This window comes from Hakea prostrata, unplaced genomic scaffold, assembly GCF_041222555.1.
Source record: "Hakea prostrata isolate BN-2017 unplaced genomic scaffold, UWA_Hpros_2 contig_5, whole genome shotgun sequence".
Classification (NCBI taxonomy): Eukaryota; Viridiplantae; Streptophyta; class Magnoliopsida; order Proteales; family Proteaceae; genus Hakea; species Hakea prostrata.
Window position 1 is genome coordinate 131,121 of NW_028291124.1, and position 14,798 is coordinate 145,918.

The following is a 14,798-nucleotide window of genomic DNA, read 5'->3' on the forward strand; positions in this document are numbered from 1 at the left end:
GGAGATCAGAATTCAAATCAAAAGTTAAACAAAGACTAGATCATGGTTTGATCATGATTCCTTCAAAAGCTTGCAATGATCATGGTTAAGATCATTGTTCTAGCCATTAATCCTTAGGATGATCATGAGAGACAAGTCCAGAGATGTTTGCAACAGAGAATGCAGCATCTCCTCTACTGTCTCAACTCAAAAAAGAAAGAAACACAGAGATGGAGGAGAAGAAGAGAGTGTAGACATACCTTTTGATGCAAAAGGAAGAGTTTCGACGAAGATCCGTCAAGAAAATCACCAAGGATGCAAGGGAGATGACTTGCAGAGGTCTTTGGTTCGTTCCAAAGAGTTTGGATGCAGCAAATACGAAGTAGACTCGAGATTGGACTTAAATAGAGCAAGCAAGACCTAATTGCCAAAGACAACACTCATTGGTCGAGTGGATTGGTCGACTGGTCCAGTCGACCAATCAGTCGACCAATGCTGACAGCAATTCCAAAACAGGGAATTGAAGACCTAGATCAAATCCAATCCTAAAGGGGTTTTGCACACATAACAAGTGACTTACCTAATAGGTAGAAATGCCTTCAAACCATGATAGAGAGCACTCCAAGTCCATCAACTAATCCGATCTTCATCAAGATTCAGTTTCCATAAATAGAACTTCATCATCAACTCTCATGGATTCAAAGCCAGACACCAAGTCCTCCACTGGGATGGCCCAAAGCTGACTTCTTACATTACTTCGGGTCACTGGACCTACAAATAACAAGGTTTCCGGGTCAAGGTTAGGGCTGGGTTTTACACTTTTAATCCGAACTTATAGTCTTCAAATAAGAGATCAGAGAACAAATCCAAAATCACCTAAACAAGCTTGACAAAACATATACAGATCATAAGAACAAATTCCCAAAAGATTGGAGTCGAGACAGAGCAAAACTGAGAAAGGTTGCTGTCAGCAGCATGCATGGTCGATGGTCTTTGGTTGATGGCATCGACCAAGCAGGATCGACTAAGCAGAATTCAATCCGGGCAGATTACATTGCTTTGGTCATATCTTCTTCGTTTGAAGTCCGATTGGCCCAAAATTCGAAAGGGAACCTCACACAAACATACTAAGACTAATCTAACATGTATTGGACATCATACATGGTTAAAAATCAGTACTTTCTAATTTTGGAACATGAGTTTCTAAATTAGAAACAACATGGTTTTCATAGCAAGCACACCATGGATTCAAGGGAGGAATTAGAGAGAACAAGTCTTCACTCTAATGGATTGTCAATAACATATCAGAGGTAAGAATATTCATAAGAATAGATCAATCATACAAAAGAAATAAGATCGAACATGCATTCATGAAGATATCCATGATCCCTTGTAAAAAATCAAATCAGGGAATCATAGCATTATTAGAATTGAATGGATTCGCAACCTTGAAGATCATAGAAGATGTATTTGCAAAGATGCAATACCATCTTCCTAATCACAACAAGAGTTATTAAATAGAAAATCAATAGAATACTAATCCTAAAGTGAGAGGAATCAAAAATAGAAACTTTCTAGAATGCCTAAATCAATGATCAACATAGCATCCTAGAATGACTAGAATTAATGGGAAATCATTCATAGGATGAAATACATTAGAACAGCAGTAGGGACTAAGATTAAACATGTTAGACATTGATTAGAAAGAAATTACAGTAGGATGATCATGTTGTCCAAAACTCAATCAAAAACGAATGAAGAATTGAGGAGATTCACCATATGGCTTCAAGGAATGCATAGAGTGATTGGGGGTTCACTCTATGACACAAGGAGTCAAGAGAATAGGTAGTTACAGTAGTGTAATACCTTCTCCATAATTAAAACATCATGCTAGAACAGTAAGAAGAAGAAATCAGAGAAGAAGAAGATAGATTACTAACCTTGTTGATGAAGAAACCAAATTAGAAACAAAGAGGAATGCTTGGGGATCTTCCTTGGCTTGAGAAGGAGGCTCTAGGGTTCTTCCCACCTTCACTAGCAATTGAGAGGCCAAAAAATAGGGTTTAACACGAGGTTGCATTATATAGAGAGTCCTAAGATCAAAACTTCCAAAAATAAGAGATTCAGCAAATCTGGGCAGCTTGGTCGATGGGATCGACCAAAGGGTCTTCCTTCAGCAAAATTGTGAATTTTGGTCTCCCAAGTTAAATTCAACACTTGGGCCTATAGCCAACTTAGGGAAAGGTCTGAAATGACTGTCTAGGGTCTTCTAAACCTATCCACACTGAACTCTAGGTCCCACTTATAGATCTAATATCCCAAGGTCACTCCTTTATTCCAAAACAAACAGGGTGTCCAGGCTAGGTTTAGGGCTGGATTTCACATTCTAGCACGATTCTTCCACCTCTTAACCATCTACAATAGCAATCCCGAATATAATAATGAGTTAAAAGGACGAGGTTTGCTATTTATAGAGGACAGAGGGAAAATTAGGGCAATTTTCAGCAAGCAGACCATGACCATCGCTTGGGGCGGTTGATTGGCCCAATCAACCGCCCCCTAGTACTTTTCAGTACATGGGTGCTTTGCTCAAGGGGTTGATTCCCAACTCCAACTTAACCCTAAACAACACATGGGGGAGGTCTTACCTTCATCCAAATATCTTCAAACACCACTTGACTTTGACTGGAAGTTCACTTTCCCATCAAACCAGGTTCTTCTTCAAGAGAATCTAGATCCATGGATTCAGGGTATGGATCATGGACTTCAATCTAGATACTCCACAACTTATTCTGGCTTGACCTTCGGGTTATCAGACCTGCAATACGAATTATGGGTTAGAATTACGGGGGTTATTACATAACCAGTCTGTGAGGGATCAGAGTGACTAGACCTTCCCAGAGGAGGGTTGGTGTTATATCTTAAAGCATGTCAACTGTCTAGAGACATGCATAGTTATATTTTAGTAGCATTCATATTCTTGCATATCGTGCATTTCATATATGCATAGCTGGATATGTTGTCATATAAATGAGAAAAGTGTTATCCTTACTAAGTTCGTTAGAACTCATTCCTTTCTTTGTATGTTATATTATAATTTTACAGATGGTAGTGCGACAGAATCTGTAGAAGTTCCGCTTGAGATGAAACATCATCTACGAAGAAGATGTGGTACCGTCAGTGGGAGACAAAGATGTATGCCATGAAGCCTCTTGTGGATGCTTGGAGTGCACTTAAACAACCCATTGATGGCAGAAGGAGACAGATTGCTAGGCATTTTGAGAAGTCCTTGGAGAGGAACTGGAGAACCCCCTTTCTTGCTAATTTAGAAAAGCAAATCTTAGCTTTAGAGAAGCTACTAGAAAGAAATTGATTTAGTAGTTTATTTTATTGCTTCTGCTTAACTCGATAATTTTTGAAACTTGATTACTTTGATTTGATTCATTCTCTGGTAGTATTTGGACTTCGTAATCCTTTTTGATTAATTATTTGAACTTGCTTTGATTATATATTTCTTGCATTTATAATTATTGATGGTAGGACCGTGGATCTTGTGATGGATCACACCCACGGGTTGTCGAAGCAGAACTAAGACCTGCGGGTGGGGTGTAACACTGACAACTTCTATTGATGGCAACCATCATCATCTTATTTGCCAATGGGATTGTGGGCTAGAAGTTGACCCGAAGTTACAAGAACACAACCCTAAAGTGAAGAAGATGAAGACTAAAGAAGAAGAAGAGTTGAAGAAGATTTTGATTAGTTTACTCTTGTTCTTCTAGACTTATTTTATTTGTAATAACTTTACATCTTGCTTTAGATTTCTAATCTACCTTCCGCTTTGTTTGTAGGGTATATTTCCGCTATACTTTACAGTTATCTTTTGATTTGGTATCTTGTTTTTCGCACTCTAATATTCTTTTGTGATCCTTCTGTGATCCTTTATTGATTATTATTATTAAGTTACTTGAATACAATGATTTGTTCTTGCTTTTGATTATGTTATTGTGCTAAGTGGATATGATCGGTCCTAAACTTGATCTTCGGGGCTGTGGATCACACATTTGGGTATTCTAAATAGGGTATTGGCTAGAAGGATGTGACACATGGTCCACTTCCAAGTCTTTCATTATTCAAGTTACCTCTTCTTTAAAAGTCAGTCAGGGTTTCCAAAATGGGATTTTCACTAAGGATTTCCGGATTAACGTTTTGTGGGATTTCACAGTTAATATTAGGATGCCATTGATAGATGAAGTTAAAGAAGTAATTGAATATCTGCTTCGATGAGTTGAAATTCTTTGGACCAAGACTCATAGATCAGATTTCTATACCTCCTCACCTTTTTCTTGGGGTTTCTCTTTATGATCGCCTTGCCCCAATTTCTCAAGGCTCGTCTTGTTTCTTCCAAGAGCCTCATCTTCTTCTGTCTCACAACCATCTTCTCCCACTAGCTTCGAATTGCCATTTGAGGCTCGCAGATGGCTGACCACCATTCAATTAGATTTTTTCACCACTACTAAGACTGGTTATCTTCCGAGGGAACTGGATTTTTAGGAGTCTCACTGGTTTCTGCATCCATATCCATATGAATTTCAGTTAATGCTATCTTTTCTTCCCCCATCGATTCTTTGATATATGGGTATTAGTTGCTTCACTGTTTTTCTTGCAATACTACTTCACACAAAGACAAAGAGTTAAAATTTGATGGTTTGAAAATGGGGACTGATGAGCACATTTATGTGTGAAATCTTAGGGCATAAAGCATGCATTTTATACACTTAGAGTGGAGTTACCTTGGGTTTTATGTTGTTTTTGCAGATTTTAGGACTTTTCAAGATTTAAGCAAATATTTGGAGTTTTGGGCTTGAATCATGCAATTTTACACGTCAAGAAGTCCATTCAAATTCTCAAATGCGAAAATGGGTCTGACCTGGAGCATGATGGGCTAGAGATGTGTGATTATGGGCCAACTTTGAAATATTGAAGAGATAAAGAAGGCAAATTTAATCTACAGCTGAGATTTTAAATCAATCTACAGAGATATTATTGAGAGAGTCCAAATGGAAAAGAGTCCTTGCATACCTCAATATCTTATTTCCTATCTTGGATTTAATTAAAGAAAGAAAAAGAGGAAAAAGAATTATATTCAAAAAGAAAAAGAGGAAAAATCCCGTTTTTGAATGCCTCTGTCCAGTTTCGATCAAACCTTTCATCAAATGGTCATCCGATGTCTGATCATGCTGATTTTTGGATGAGAGCTTCACGACTAATTAAACCTCAAATCCAACGGTGGAATTATGCATCTGATCTCTCTAGTTAGCACGATTAGTACGTCAAAACCCTAATTGGTTGAGTCGAGATAGAAACCCTGAGTTTTATTCAAATTTAGCCGTGCTTCATATCTCATATAAACTCTATAAAAGGAGAGCATGCTCCATCAAAGGAGAATGTGTTCTAGAGCTTAGTAGAAGCATTCTTTCTTCCCTCTTCAGTTTATATAGGCTTTCCTTAGTTTTCTTTGCTTGCATTTGTGAGATTTAAATTTCTAGATTCAATGTTTAGGTTTAATTTTTTTATGTAATGCAATTCAATTTCAAGTTTCAAGTTCAAGTTTCAAGTTTTTAGATTCATTTTTCTCTGGGTCTAGCAATTGCAAATTTAGATCATTCTAGATCTAGATTTGGTTGTTAGGGTTGGTTGAGATTCGAATCGTTTGTTCAATTCGCAAGTAAGTAACCTTCTTTATTAATCTTTTCTCCTCCCTCCATTCCGGCTTCTATCTATCCCTCCATATTCTTAATTTAGGATTTACTTTCAGCATTATTTATTGTTCTCCCTTCCCCTGGATCCTTAATCAGAGATGCCTACAGTCGTGCCTCTCTTTGGTTAAGGTTTCCATTTTACTTTCTGCAATTTACTTTCTACAATTTACTTTTAGCACTGTTTATTGTTCTCCCTTCCCCTGGATCCTTGATCAGAGATGCCTACAGTTGTACCTCTCTTTGGTTAAGGCTTCCTTTTCCTTTTATTGCTTTGTTTATTGCTTTATTATTTACTTTCTGCACTGTTTTTTTTCTTCTTTAATATCCATTCCCCCGATTGGTGGACTGTAAGCTACGGCAAAGGGTCCACAGTCAAAGTCATTATTATTATACTCCCCTTCCCTCGATCCAGAGCTGACACTCGGATCACTTCCATTTTTTTTCTTGTCTTTTATTTATGCATTGATTGTGTTTAATTTATTTTTCATTTCAATTCGATTGCATTAGATGTATAGATTAGGATCGTTTAGTTTAGTTAATTAATTAACAAAAATTGAATCATTCCACTCTCACATTACTATTAAGAAGTTGAATTATAAGTGGCATATCTCCTTGAGATCGACCCGTTAGCTACACTATACCGTGCGCTTGCGGTCACCTTTAAATTTCACAAACTCGATTCCTAAGAATTTTTTTATGTAATGTTTTTTATGCACTGTTTTTTTATTTCTTTAATATCCATTCCCCTGATCGGTGGACTGTAAGCTACGGCAAAGGGTCCATGGTCAAAGCCGTTATTATTATACTCCCCTTCCCTCGATCAAGAGCTGACACTCGGATCACTTCCCTTTTCCTTTTATTTTTATTGTTCGCATTTTTTCCTGTCTTTTATTTATGCATTGATTGTGTTTAATTTATTTTTCGTTTCAATTCGATTGCATTAGAAGTATAGATTAGGATCGTTAGTTTAGTTAATTAGTTAACAAAAATTGAATCATTCCACTCTCGCATTAGTATGTTCGAAAACAGAAGATTATGTTCGAGTTCAGCAACTCTGGGTCGATTGGCTGGGTAGCATGGCCCAGTTGACCCAAGCCGTCAGCAAAACGAAAGACAGGGATTTGAGGGTCTTCCACTACTCAGAATCAAACGAAACTTTAAACACATATTCTATAACATACCTAGCATGGAAAAATGGCTTTAAATCATATCCCACCAAGCTCTAAGATCATCAACTAATCTTCTCTTCATCAAGGTGCAGTCTCTTCTCAATATCCAACATTGTCTTCAAGTATGGGGCATCATCATCAATCTCCATAGGTTCGGAGTCGAACACTATATCTTCTACCAATATGGCCCATAGTTGACTTTCACTTCTACTTCGGGTCTTCGGACCTAAAATCAAAGAGTATCCTGGTTAAGGTTAGGGCCGGGTTTCACACCAACTCTAATATGATCGTTTCTTATCTTATCCATCCTAGTTTTGCCACTAATCCATCTTAGTATCCTCATTTCTACTACACTAAGTTTATCTATATGATTCTTTTTAACAGCCCAACACTCTGCACCATACATCATAGCTGGTCGAACAACGGTCCTATCAAATTTTCTTTAAGCTTTAATGGAATACGCCGATCACATAAGACCCCAGACGCACCTCTCCACTTCATCCACCCTATTTTAATTCTTTGGGAAACCTCATCTTCCAAATCACCACTTTTACTTATGATTGAACCTAGGTACCTAAAACAATCACTCTGAGGAATCTCTTTATCGTCAAGTATCACCACCTCATCATCTGCCCGATCATGACTAAAGTTACAAACTAAATATTCTGTCTTCGATCTACTAAGTTTAAAGCTTTTTGATTCCAAAGCTAATCTCTATGATTCTAGTTTGGTATTAATCCCCACATGGGTCTCATCAATCAACACAATATCATCCGTAAAAAGCATACACCAGGGGACCTCATCTTGAATGTCTTTGGTTAATTCATCCATTACCAGTGCAAATAGATATGGGCTTAAAGTTGACCCTTGATGTAGCCCAACCGTTATCGGGAATTCATTACTTTGTCCCCCCACTGTTCTAACACTAGTCACCGAACTATCATACATATCCTTAACTATATCTATATATTTACTTGCAACACTTCTTTTCTCTAGTACTTGCCAAATTAACGCTCTAGGGACTCTATCATATGCTTTTTCAAGGTCAATAAATACCATATGAAGATCTTTCCTACATTCTCTATACCTTTCCATAAATCTCCTAATTAAGTAAATAGCCTCCGTTGTAGATCTTCCCGGCATAAACCCAAATTGGTTCTCCGTAACTGTAGTTAAGTGTCTCAAATGGGTTTCAATTATTCTCTCCCATAATTTCATCGTATGGCTCATCAATTTAATGCACATGTTAAGTGTAACCGTAATTCCTACGAAAGTGAGTTAGGATTTATTTTGTTGCGTAGTTTTTACCTGCATTTCTATTTTTCTTTAATTTTTGCTTGAGGACAAGCTTAGTCTAAGTGTGAGGGAATCTGATGAGCACATTTATGTGTGAAATCTTAGGGCATAAAGCATGCATTTAATACACTTAGAGTGGAGTTACCTTGGGTTTTATGTTGTTTTTGCAGATTTTAGGCTTTTTTAAGATTTAAGCAAATATTTGGAGTTTTGGGCTTGAAGCATGCTATTTTACACGTCAAGAAGTCCATTCAAATTCTCAAATGCGAAAATGGGCCTGATCTGGAGCATGATGGGCTAGAGATGTGTGATTATGGGCCAACTCCAAAATATTGAAGAAATAAAGAAAGCAAATTTGATCTACGACTGAGATTTTAAAAACTTGTTTGTGAAATTTAAAAGTAACCGCAAGCGCACGATATCGTATAGCTAACGGGTCGATCTCAAGGAGATATGCCACTTATAATTCAACTTCTTAATTGTAATGCGAGAGTGGAATGATTCAATTTTTGTTAACTAATTAATTAAACTAAACGATCCTAATCTATACGTCTAATGCAATCGAATTGAAACGAAAAATAAATTAAACACAATCAATGCATAAATAAAAGACAGGAAAAAAATGCGAACAATAAAAATAAAAAGGAAAAGGGAAGTGATCCGAGTGTCAGCTCTGGATCGAGGGAAGGGGTTATTATGACTTTGACCGTGGACCCTTTATCGTAGCTTACAGTCCACCGATCGGGGGAATGGATATTAAAGAAAAAAAAAACAATGCAAAAAGTAAATAACAAAGCTATAAACAAAGCAATAAAAGGAAAAGGAAGCCTTAACCAAAGAGAGGCACAACTGTAGGCATCTCTGATCAAGGATCCAGGGGAAGGGAGAACAATAAACAGTGCTGAAAGTAAATTGTAGAAAGTAAATTGCAGAAAGTAAATAACATAAAGTAAATAACAGAAAATAAATAACAGAAAGTACATTGCAGAAAGTAAAATGGAAACCTTAACCAAAGAGAGGCACGATTGTAGGCATCTCTGATCAAGGATCCAGGGGAAGGGAGAACATAAATAAATGCTGAAAGTAAATTGCAGAAAGTAAATAACAAAAAGTAACTTGGCAGAAGTAAAATGGAAACCTTAACCAAAGAGAGGCACGACTGTAGGCATCTCTGATCAAGGATCCAAGGGAAGGGAGAACAATAAATAATGCTGAAAGTAAATCCTAAATTAAGAATATGGAGGGGTAGATAGAAGCGGGAATGGAAGGAGGAGAGAAGATTAATAAAGAAGGTTACTTACTTGCGAATTAAACAAACGATTCGAATCTCAACCAACCCTAACAACCAGATCTAGATCTAGAATGATTTAAATCTGAAATTGCTAGACCCAAAGAAAAACGAATCTAAAAACTTGAAACTTGAACTTGAATTGCATTACATAAAAAAAATTAAACCTAAACATTGAATCTAGAAATTTAAATCTCACAAATGCAAGCAAAGAAAATTAGAGAAAACCTAAATAAACTGAAGAGTGAAGAAAGAATGCTTCTACTAAGCTCTAAGACACGTTCTCCTTTGATGGAGTATGCTCTCCTTTTATAGAGTTTACATGAGATATGAAACACGGCTGAATTTGAATAAAACTCAGGGTTTCTATATGACTTAGCCAATTAGGGTTTTGACGTACTAATCGCACCGACTTAGAAACATCAGATGCATAATTCCACCATTGTATTTGAGGTTTAAGTAGTCGTGAAGCTCTCCTCAAAAATCAGCACAATCGGACATCAGATGACCGTTTGATGAAGGGTTTGATCGAAACTGGACAAAGGCATTCAAAAACGGGATTTTTCCTCTTTTTCTTTCTAAGTATAATTCTTTTTCCTCTTTTTATTTCTTTAATTAACTCCAAGATAGGAAATAAGATATTGAGGTATGCAAGGACTCTTTTCCATTTGGACTCTCTCAATAATACCTCTCAGAGATTTGATTTAAAATCTCAGCCGTAGATCAAATTTGCCTTCTTTATCTCTTCAATATTTCGGAGTTGGCCCATAATCACACATCTCTAGCCCATCATGCTCCAGATTAGGCCCATTTTCGCATTTGAGAATTTGAATGGACTTCTTGACGTATAAAATAGCATGATTAAAGCCCAAAACTCCAAATATTTGCTTAAATCTTGAAAAGTCCTAAAATCTGCAAAAACAACATAAAACCCAAGGTAACTCCACTCTAAGTGTATAAAATGCATGCTTTATGCCCTAAGATTTCACACATAAATGTCCTCATCAGATTCCCCCACACTTAGACTAAGCTTGTCCTTAAGCAAAAATTATTGAAAATTCAAATGCAGGTAAGAAACTAGTGCAACAAAATAAATCCTAACTCACTTTCGTAGGAATCACGGTTACACTTAGCATGTGCAACAAGCCTTTAAACCACTAGGTTACCCCTAGAGGACGAGTTTTGTCTCGTGGATGTTTGCAGTGAATGTACATCCAAAATTCCAATTTTAGCTCAAAATATTACAAATTCCAACTCTAACAATTGGTAAGTACTCATACAGGATCAATAGCTATGACAATTTTTCTCACCATTGATTTAAGATCCCCCACACTTGAACTTTATTACCCCATATCGATTCTTGAGACTTAGCATATATCTCAATCAAAGACTCACCTTATATCTTTCAAGTACACCTATCTTTTAAGCAAAACCACTCATAAAGTAAGGGGACCAAGGACTAAGGTTTTGAAGTCTTTTTGATCAAACAATTTTACCAAGGAATTGATGACACTTGTATTTATATCTCTCTTTTCTTTTGAGTAGTGAACTCTACATTACTCCACTACGGTTGGCTTGAATGACATGGTGGAGCAAACACCAGAAACCCAAGTTACTTTGTAGCTTTGCTTTGCATATGCCCACATAGACAGTGATGCGAGAGTTCTTTTCAATAATCTCATTCCTAAGAGTTTCGATCAAGTCACCTCGATTCCTGAGTCTTTGATTTAAAATTCGATTCCTGCATCCATATCCATATGATTTTCAGTTAATGCTATCTTTTCTTCCTCATCGATTCTTTGATATATGGGTATTAGTTGCTTCCACTGTTCTTTTTGCAATACTACTTCACACAGAGACAGAGTTAAAATTTGATGGTTTGAAAATGGGGACAATAACTTGACAATTGGGCTATTAGCACATTGCCTGCAGGAAAGTCAAGAACTAAATTTACGATTGATTTATTGTTGGCACAATGGCTGCAACAAAGTCAAGCACAAGCGTTCAGCGCTGTAGTTTCATCTAATCTATGATGTGTTGGGTCAGAAAGTTCATTGCAGACTTGCTTAGTCACATCTGGCTTTCTCCGTCGTAAGTTCTACTATTCAAGTTCAGTGGAGATGGGTTCATAAAGAAAAAATCACCCGAAAATTCAAGTGTTAATTTCATCATCTTGAGTTTCCATTTTTTTCATTTTACACACACACAAAAAATAAAAATAAAATAAATAAAATAAATAAAAAAAAAAGTGAAGAGAAGAAGAAGAAAGAGTTTTGAGTCCAATTCAATCCATTCTTTTCTTATTAAGAGAAGACTGAGGTTTTTTCAAGAGTAAAGAAATGATTCAAGGCTAAGGGTATTACTATAATTTGACAAAATGATAACTAAGTAATGAGAAAGATTTCAGGGTTATTTTTGGATTTTCAAAAAATATAAAAATGTCAAGTTATTGCTTAACTAAAGGAATTTAACCGTAGGGAGATTAGTAATTGTAGCCAAAGTTAAAGGTTGGATTTGAAAAAAAAGATAGTAATAAGGCTATAATTACAAAGGGCAATATTAATTATCCCCATAAATTATAAATCTCTTCTTCATAGATATTATACATTTAAAATCAACCTAAAAACAAATATTACTCTGCTCACCTCTCATCTCTTGTTTAAAATTAACAAGATTTTATGTTATGTTAAGGCATTATTCATGGCTCTAGCATCCCAAGTCACAAGGCTGTTAAGGTGGACGTCAAAAAATGAATTCATGTAAGTCTCTCTATCCTTCTTAATCACCATCAACCATAGATCCCTGAGCAACTTATTGTCATAATTAGAAGCAAATTTATAAATCTTTGAATGACAATCTCCACCACCATTACATTCGAAGTAGCACAACTTGGTCCAGACCTGATCTTTATCCAAATCATCCTCCAGAACCCATAAGAAAGTAGAACCAAGATTATATGTATTGCGAATGAAGGAAGATTGCGCGAGGTATAATGATCCTTTCCATCCAACTAAGGTGAAGATTCGACCGATTGGTTCATTCCTTGGCAACTTAATTTCCCTGAAAATCTCTCTTGTGATGTCCATTGAGATAACACAATGTTCATTGTAGTGGTGATTGAATGCTACCCAATGCAGTTGCCCTTTTACTGAAGCTGGACAAGTAAATCTTTGTAGTTTACACCCTCTAGGAACACTCAATTCCCTCCATGATGAAGACTCAATGGTTGGTGCTACTGTGAAGACCATACACTTGCATCCATCATTGTCACCCCTTCCAAACCAACCAACAACCTTGTAATTTTGGCTTTTAGGGTCATAAGCCAAACCAGAAGCACCAAACCATTGTGAAGGAGGGATGGGAAGCTTCAAAAATTTCCGGGTGATAGGATTACAAATATAGTAGTCACGATTTTGTCGATCTTCCAGGATTCTTTCTGCATGAACAAGGAGTAGTCCATCACAAGAAGCTTTCAAAGATAAAAAACTATTTTCTTCTAAGCATTTCTTTAAGCACAGCTCGGATTCCTCCTTTGTTTGAGGATCTAAGAATGAAAAATCACCTTTGTTGATCGAACTTCGAGTTAATATACCAGTAACACCTGATGGTTGAGATTTCAATCGATCGAGATGATCACGAACGAAGTGAGGATCAGAAATCATATCACACCAGAGCTTGGATACGCATTTGAATCTAACAAGGGATTTTGCTGGGACTAGAGGAAGTATCTCGCCAAAAATGATTTCCTGAGGAAGAGAAAACATCCTTCTTGAAGTTAGCCAAACAAAACCAGTTTCTTGTTCATGAAGAGAAACATTTGATTCTTTCATTATATATAATGGCTAGAAAGAAGGCATGCTTATTACATGACCATTTCCAATTACGTGCCTTTTGGCTTTTACTTAGTCATGGTTTTCGATTTCTTTTTATAAATGCATTCTAATGGCCGCTGCCTTTATAGACTATATAACCTTTACACGCCAATAGTTATAACTTGTAACTCACGAGAAGTTGTTTCGTCATTGTAAATAAGATTCTCATTTCATGCTGACGACATTCAAATATTGCCAGCCACCTGAAATGGTTTGAAGCATGGCACATAAATTTAACGGTTCAGTTTATTTATCATTTAGATATTATTATTATTATTATTATTATTATTATTATTATTATTATTATTATTATTATTATTATTTTCGAATTGAGCTACGGGTTAGCTTATGCACACATTAACTACAATCTTTGTAGGTAGCTGTTACATATAATTTAATATAAATCAGAGGTTTGTTTGCGAAGAATTCTAACTCTAACCTCCTACGAGGTGTTGATTAATCTTTTGCTTACATGTCAAATTTGAACTTCAATAAAATTTATAAATTTTTTAAAATTTTAAATACATCAGAAAATTTATGTTGATCTTGTAATGTCCATTCCATTCGTCTGTTCCTGTAAAATGAAAATGTGGGCTATATATAATATATGTTAACATTACCTTTTTCCTTTTCATTTTTAAGTTTTTTATTTTTTTTAAATTACATTTTTAAGTTCATAATTCTACTGGATCTATTTTGGAAGGATTTTGGGTGAGAATAATATCCCGAAACTCATTTGGGTCTTTGAGTCTTTGAAAATAACTAAAAGATGTCACATCTTTACTTAATAAATAATTTAATGCATGAGTCACAATGAATTTTCAGCTTCTTAATTCTTTTTTCTTCTATATGAAAATAGAGACCATTCTCACCATACCAATTCTATCTCAAGGTATGTTTTTATTTATAAATTTGAAAAAAGACTATTCATGGTTAATTTTCTATGAGATATACTTATTACTAGTGTTTGGCTAGGACGGATGCACATAGAAATATTTTTCCTCCTCTTCTAATTTCTGGAAATAAATTTGGCAGATTCTCACTTTCTCAAAAATAAAATATTTCTTATGAAGAGCTTTTCATGAGCTTATTGCTCTTGGTAGTTCACTTTTTCATAAGAGGGTGATTCATGTTCCTTTTTGTTTGGTTCATTGTGGGGGTGTTGAAAATACGAGTTATACATTGTTTCATTGTGCACATGTTAGAGAATGTTGGCACTATCCCCTTTGCTCATTGACACTCAAGATTTTAGGGGTAAACACTTACATGACTGGATGGAATTTGTTCAAATCAGATTTAGGGGTTATAAGAATATGTCTCTGATTAATCACCTATGGAGTTTTATGATTTGGTGTATATGAAATTCTATAAATACAAATGTGTATAAAGTGATAGAGGCTTCTCTTGGACATACCATTACAATGTTCTCTTT

At 35.9% G+C, this 14,798-nt stretch overlaps 1 protein-coding gene across 1 annotated transcript; it reads right to left on the reverse strand.

The window, feature by feature from the left end:
- Nucleotides 1–12,078: 12,078 nt before the first annotated feature.
- Nucleotides 12,079–13,263, reverse strand: LOC148999441 (putative F-box protein At1g47790). The gene has a single exon (XM_089141142.1). The coding sequence runs from the start codon at nucleotides 13,256–13,258 to the stop codon at nucleotides 12,176–12,178; it is 1,083 nt and encodes a 360-aa protein (XP_088997268.1). The 5' UTR covers nucleotides 13,259–13,263; the 3' UTR covers nucleotides 12,079–12,175.
- Nucleotides 13,264–14,798: the final 1,535 nt, after the last annotated feature.